General features: G+C 39.0%; 1 protein-coding gene across 1 annotated transcript; it reads right to left on the bottom strand.

The window, feature by feature from the left end:
• Positions 1-3593: 3593 nt before the first annotated feature.
• spaca6 (sperm acrosome associated 6) lies at positions 3594-7335 on the bottom strand. Its single transcript, XM_023419724.2, has 9 exons — positions 7122-7335; positions 6962-7048; positions 6679-6750; positions 6409-6432; positions 6224-6301; positions 5599-5702; positions 4853-5009; positions 3959-4136; positions 3594-3718 (listed from the first exon to the last, which is right to left on the bottom strand). The coding sequence occupies exons 1-9, from the start codon at positions 7333-7335 to the stop codon at positions 3640-3642; spliced, it is 993 nt and encodes a 330-aa protein (XP_023275492.2). The 3' UTR covers positions 3594-3639.
• Positions 7336-7694: the final 359 nt, after the last annotated feature.

Genomic DNA, 7694 nt, shown 5'->3' with positions numbered 1-7694 from the left:
ATGTGACAAAATCCAAACAAACTAACAAAAAGTGTCTGTCATGGCAAACCATGACACACAGTACTTGAGTAAAGGTACTGAAGTTACTTTCCACCACTGAAAATTTGTCTAGGATTATAAGAGTTTGGGTTGCTGTCATGAGACCCGGTTTCTTTGTAAACTGCTGCAGGAAATACATTTGTTAGTTTAAAACTGAAATGTAGAGTGACAACTTTGACCTGCTGCTGGATACAGGAAAGTCAAGAGATCATTAAAGCCATTAAGATTCAGTCACTGGCCACCATTTTTATGTTTCAAATTTTAAGGCACTCAAACAATAGTTGTGAAAACATTTCACTAAAAGCAGCAGCTCATGCCTATAAAGAAAAGAGAAATAGCTGGTATTGTATAGACTGATTCCTCTATCCTTAGACTCAACATATTTGAATATGATACTTTTAGACCAAAATCCTTTAGTGGTACCCTGGAGGTATCTAGACAAATCACATCAGTGTTTCAAAAAATCCCTGTCGGGGATTTCTTTTAATAACAGTCTTTTCTTTTAGTAGAAATCTTTGATGTTGTGTGTTATCGCTATCAGATGAGAGTCCCTTTCTCACTAAGTATGAGGTCTGTAGTCTCCAGGGAAATGCAGGTATTGGTGTGGGGAGATGTCAATGAGATCAGGCTGTGCCTGAGCTATTTGACACGTCCTTCTAGTACCTGGAACCACTAACCGCGGTTTCGGTCTGTTGCTCTGCATCAGAACAAAACAGGAGGTTCTCATTGCATCTAATAAGGAAGAAGTAAATTACTTTGTAGCACAACACCCGTCAGTAACATGACTGTTTGCTTCTGTGTGTCTAATTCTCTGGGTATCAAAGTGTACAAGCTTCAAACATGCTGTTCTCTTCTGTCTTTGGTGACTTATTGACTGTTGTCCATGTGATCTTGGTCTCATGGCTAAGTGAAAGTAAATGCAGCTGTGCAGCTCCAAAGATAAGGCAGTGTTGAGCAGCAGAGTGGATAAGAAATCCCTGCCAGCAATACTTTTGGCACAGTAAATCAAAAATGTTTACAGTCATTACGCATAAAGTTTGAAAGTATCAATGATGCAGTGTCAGGTTTCAGGACCTGATGAAGATGAAGATAACGGAACCACCTGCCCTCTGAGTGGACTCTGCTTAATGATTGGACTGTTACTGTCCAGTCAGAGTCAAAAGTTGTACATATATTACATATCATATCATATAATATCATATATCATGTATATATCACTGATGTCTAGTGGCTGAATGCAATTTCAGACTGAACTGGCTAGAGAACTGGTCCAGAACGAGGAGCTATATTAAGCATATATACTGAACATACATATTTGTCTCAGAAAATGTTCCAGCAACATTTCATCATCCACAGGCCAATGACTGTCTGCTATATCACAGTGTTCTTGATTAAGGTGGCTCTTATTTTTTAAAGACATCTTCAGGTCTCTCCATCCATAGCAACCATAGTTTGTTTTGCCACCCAGTGATGGTGAGGGGAGTGGTGGCATGTAAAAAATTCATATCAGTGCAGGTACTCAGCATATAAGCAAAAATGAAAATGGAAAATGTTGGAAAATGGCAACTACACAAATGATTTGTGACAATAACATAAAAATTTAATTCATTAATTCTTCCGAATGATAGAGGGAAAAAGGAAACGTACATTTTTGTTTTTCTGAACAGTGTATTGACCTTTCACTGACATCTGTTACTTCAAGGACTGCATAGGAGTGTGCGCCCATGGGATCATGTGATCTTTTGTGTTTGTGTGTCTCAGTGTGACAGAAAGATTGGAGTGTTTGAGTTAAATTCATATTGACCCGAGGCAAAAAGTTGTTACCTGCCACCGCTGTTTCAAAGGACAGGCAAAGTATGTAATTGTTGCTTTTTGGGGTTACATCAGAAAAGATCCTCATGGAAGGTCGGAGGTACACACCAGTGATTTCTGCAATTTTTCCACCATGAGTGGTGTTTTCAGGTTATAATGACCAGGGTGCAACAGGATAAGCGGAATCTTTTACGTAATAACTTCTGCCACTCACTCTTAACCAGTCCACAATGGCAAACTCAAATGACATCAGAGGGTGAGGCATTCAGCTTTGATGGTTCACTTTAGCAATGTATACTTATTAGCAAATATACAGTATGACTACAGTGTCACATTTTAGGAATAATACATTTTGCAATTGAAGCACTTCCCCATCCTCATATGTGATTCAGATTTGTTTTGGAAGATGGTGTCTGTCGTTTTAGCAACCAAATATTCTCTGGTCCACATGTGACACAATGTAAATGTAACATTAAAGTTCAATGAAGATTCAAGATGGATATGTTGTAATATGTCTGGGATGACATCTTCTTGTGATATCAGGAGGAGGAGAAGTGTGTGTGTGTGTGTGTGTGTGTGTGTGTAGGTGTGTGTGTGTGTGTGTGTGTGTGTGTGTGTGTGTGTGTGTGTTGCTGCCTCCTAGTGGTCACCTAAAGGATTGAGCGTGTAAGTGTATCCTTTCACACAGTCAAGTGGAATAATGGAAGTTTTCTTTTCTTTTATTCTTGCCAATTTGACTATGGTGCTCACTAATTCACCACTATAATTTTTAGTTTTTTACTTATCAATACAACTGTCGATACCATGATACCTCTCTTTTCATCACAGCTCTGCTTCCTGTCCTGACCAAAGGCTTGATTCCCATTCACTCTGTCCCAATCCTTCTAATACTGGTTGTTGGATGAAATTGGACATGACGATGCTTCTGCATCTCTTACTGGCAATATGCACATCAGTGTCCGTCTGTCTGAATACAAAGCCATCTTAGCTGTTCTTTCCATATTTTCGTTACCCTTTACCCATACAAGAGCCTCATAGCGTCTAATATAACTGCATCATCACTAATATTATTTATGGACAAAGTATTAAGATTCTTTACCTAAGTAAAAGTAGCATCATTATAATGCGTTGCAAAAATTATCTATTGCAAGTGAAGGTCCTGCATTAAAAAAGTTACGTCGGTAAAAATACAGTGTTATCAACAAAATGTGCTCAAAGTATTCAGTTTGCTGAGGGGTCATTTTTCGAGAGTAACAATTATCTTCCTATTATATTAGTGGCTTATGATTCCTTATGACCAAACAGCATTTTAATGCAGGATACTTTTGTTGTAGCTGGCTGAAGTGGAGCTTGTTTTAAATACTTATTACTATTGGCTATTCATTCTACAGTTATGCATCATATTTTATGAGCTTATCATATGCTTTTGTATATAAAACTTACTACAACTGTAGGATACAATTAGTGGAATAAAAAGTACAATATTTCCCTTGTAAATTTTGTAGTTCTTTGGAATTTGTGCAAAATTCACTTACGGTTCGTACAGTAAGTGAGTCAGTGAACTGGTAGTGCGACTTTCAACTGACAAATCAGAGAGAGAATAACTGTGGTTGTCACTGCACATGCAGCAAAGTGTAGCCCAAGCACCACTGATAAAAATGTACATCCTGCCCTCTAGTGGTGGAAGGAGTCACACACAGGTTTTCTGTAAACTATGACGTAACACTCTCTCGAAGACCAGATGCTTGTTGAAATGCCTTTATTGCACTACATGTGGCTTTCTGACTCTCAAAATCCTAAATCTTCGTCTCCATCTGCTTGTTCCGAGAGACTTGGGTGCTCTGGTATTAATGACCAATACAGAACCCTGAAACAACCAAAGAGAAAGTGGGAAAGAGCAACTAATATATGTATATATTTACATATACAATCTCTCTCTATATATATATGTTTATGTATGTATATGTGTATGTATGCACATATAAATCTATAGATACACACACACAACTATATACCCTATATAAATATAACCTGGCAAAGGGCATCTTGAGTTTAAGTTTCTATGCTGTTTATATTTCATATTGTGCAAATAATAGTTTTGTTTTACCCTAGGGAGAGGAGTAGCAGCAGCAGTGAAGCAGTTAAACAGGCTGTGAGAAGAAGTGGTGAAGGGAGGGGGAAGCTGGGAGGACCACCAGGCGCAGGGAGTAACCGCCCTCCTGGGAGCAGAGACAGGTCGAATATCTCCTGCAGCTCTGTGTGGCCTACCACAACCTGGGGGGTCACTTAGAGAGAGAGATGAAGAGAAGGAATACAGGGACTCATATAAAGTAAATAGATGATGGTAGAAATAGAAACGATTAAGGAACCCAAAAGAAAAGGACATTTATATCCAAAAATGTTTAAGCCCAGTAGGCATTTACATTAAACCTAATACAAAAATGCATGAGCACTTATATATACCTATATACACACATGCATGCATATGGATAAATCTATATATATGTCATATATATGTGTACAGATTAATTTAATTCTCTATGGTTTTACTAGTGAAACTAATTAGCCCAATTTGTTTCAATATAATCAATATTTTATAGATTTTATATGAGCGTTTTTCTCCATGTTTTTAATTTGCTGTTTCCATTTTCTTCTATGGTTGGACTCCCCTTTTGCCTCCAGTGTCTTTTTTAATACTTTTTATCCTCAATATTCATAAAGTAAACATCTTTATCTGTTACCTCAGAAAACATCACATTTAATGAGATTTTTTTTTAAAACTTAAATCTGTACCCAAAATGATTTTAACATTTATTTTTCACATTCACATTCCTTCAAACACTTAAATGACAAAGACAAACCCTATTTAATATATTTACTTCAGGTACTTAATTGCTATATCTGAACCTTCTAAGTATATATTCTCCTTATGTTTGAAGGAGTTGTTTTATGTCCCAGTACAAATATTCTCCCATTGATCAACAGTGGTGTATCTTGTTACCTGTGATATAGTAGTATAGTCTCACAATAGAGCGCTGGCCTGAGTAGATCTCACACAGGTAGGTGCCCTGATGCTGCAAGCTGGTTGAAGGGATAGAATAGAGCCTGTCCACCCCTGCAGTCACTTCTTTAAACTGATCCACCTGCTGGGTTTTCACCTGCAGGGAATAAATACTTTCCGTTTACATGTACTGAACACAGGGATCACTTATTCTAATGTGTGCAATGACAAATCTAATATGACTAAAAAAAACTATGCAGTATTAGAAGAATAGTTTTACATTTTGGAATCAGCTTTCTTGCCGACAGCTAGATAAAAGAAATGCTACCTATATATTTACCACTGGTAAATATAAAGCTACAGTCAGCAGCTGGTTAGCTTAGCTTAGCATAAGCCAATGGGGAAACTCTAACTCAGTCACGTGGCATTTGGCTGACCAATGGCGGAAATATCACTCAACTCAGTTAGTCAGTCAGTCAGTCAGTCAGTGACAGACATTCGCAATTATAGGGCTGGTCCCATTGTTGTTGCGGTCCAGCAAATAATCGACTTGTGGCTCCAGCTTCCTTATTTACCAGACAAATATCTCATATTTGTCTGGTAAATCGGTATTGATCTGGTCTGGTATCGATCTTCTCCGCTAACTCTCGGCAAGAAAGTCAATATCCCTTTTCCCCCAAAATATTGAGCTATTCCTTTAAAGGTACTGCAGTGACCCTCAATGGTTCACCATATGCCGAGCATACCTCTTCTGTGAACCTCCAGATTACCTCGATGTCGTTTGGCAGGTGAAATGGCACATCGCACCACATTCGGCTCCTGCTGTTCTCCATTACTTTAATTTCATCAACTGAAATAAACATATAGCCACCCACACAGGCAGTAACACACACAGGCTCACACGTACAGATAACATTCACAGGGGGGCAGCTCTTTCAGTCTGAGCCCTCCTTAATGATAATACTTAAGCCCAGTCTCTGAGGAGTGGAGTAAAAGTGATGATATGCTAAACAGTGGCTGTGCTGTACAGGGTTGATACGAATACCGTCGTGTGTGGGAGTCAACTGTCACCTTGCATAAAGAAGCCAAGGACTTAAAGAGTACCTTGGGGGCTCTGTGCAAAAGATATAATGTGTGGAAATAAAACCTTGCCTCAGTCTCTTTTTCAAATCCTGACTTTCTGCTAAGAGCATTTCAAGGATCAAAAGAGGAGCATTTCAGGGATCAAGAGTGGATGCTTATGAAGGTGAAAATATAGTTATGTAAGGATGTGTCAAGTCTGGATTAGTACACCTTTTTTTCCTACTTGAAAATTGTGATGTAAGAGTATCAGTAATCCAATATGTTGGATGGATTATTATTAATACTCACTTGGACAGTCGAGAGGGAATTCACAGGAGTCATATTGGCAGGTAATACAGTTGTATACTGCACCTGCACTCTGAAAACCTGATGGAGGCATTGAACTAATAAGATGATACATGGATTAAGATATCATGCATCAAACAACAAAATTTATGATACTGAAAAGACAAAAAAAGAATAAAAGCACTAACCACATGGAGGGAAACATCCAGAGACTGTGAAAAGAACGAAAGACAGTTAACTCAGATTACCAAATTTTATTTCGATCAGATGACTTGATTTAACACCAACATCCATGAGTCAGTTCAACCCCACTGCTTCCTGTAATCTCCACAGTTTTTGAAAGGCTGAAACTATCTTATTACAGAGAGAGTACAGAGATCAGATGGAGCAGTAATGACCTAATATAGGCCTTACTATAGATGAAAAGATGAAGGAAAGGGGAAGAGACCATGTCTCACCTCTAGGCAGTTTGGAGGCAGCTGCGATGAAATTGTCTGCTGCTGTCTGCAACCTTTCCTCATACACTGTGTCTGATGGATGGAAAGGAAGAGGAGGAGGAGGAGGAGGAAGACAGAAATATTTGGCTCAACACATCCTGGTGAATAGTGTGCTTTAGGGCATCATTTTGAAATCTCTCATTTCTTACTCCCTTCCATTTCTGACCTTACTTATCAATTCTGACGCTCCAAGGACTGATTTACTCATGCAGTTATGTGTCTGTCAGAGCAGGTGTTTAGTTACCATTAGTCCGTTTGTTGTCGAATTCTTCTACCATGGGCTGGATCTCTGCATCCAGAAGTTCCTTCAGCTGTTTGTCATAACCTTTACCTGGAAGAGGGACACATATCACACAGGTATAAACCAACTTCCCCCACTGTATGTAACTAGACATTTTCCGCACCCACTCTGCCAGCCTCAGTCACTCTCTCATTGTTGTTGAATATACGGTCCAGCTTCCTGAAGCAGGCGTCCACATTTCTAATATTGTGTTCAGTCAAAATGTGACCCCAACACAGACGAAGACTGTCTGGCACACCAACAAAGCACTGATAGCAGCTTAGAGAGGTGCTGAACAGCAAGCTAAAACACATGAGCCACAGAGCAGATGTGCACATTTTCCAATATGAGCATCCAATTCAAAAAAGGTTTCTGTGTAAATTGTTTTTATTCAAATCCTGGTCTCACAGTGACCGCAAATGTAGAAGTTCCAAGGTTTTATGTTCCAGGAGAAGCTTGACAAATAAAGCCTTGAATATGAATTTTATGTGCATATGCCACATGTAATTAAAAGTAAGATTATGAAAATATTCTCCTCATGTTTTTCTCAACAGACTTGGGTTTGAGAGGAGAGCAACACAGACTCCCCTCTATACTTCCCTCCATTCTATTGTCTCTAGTCCCCATTTCCTGCTGCCTCAATGCACCAGTTTTACTGCAGAGCACAGAGATGGAGCGAGCCAAGGAGGGAGGCGGC

This window comes from Seriola lalandi, unplaced genomic scaffold (genome assembly GCF_002814215.2).
Source record: "Seriola lalandi dorsalis isolate HSWRI2012SDOR001 ecotype SW California unplaced genomic scaffold, Sedor1 jcf7180002054609, whole genome shotgun sequence".
NCBI classification, from domain to species: Eukaryota; Metazoa; Chordata; class Actinopteri; order Carangiformes; family Carangidae; genus Seriola; species Seriola lalandi.
Note: the sequence above shows the minus strand (reverse complement) of the source record. Positions and strands in the feature narration are given on the sequence as shown.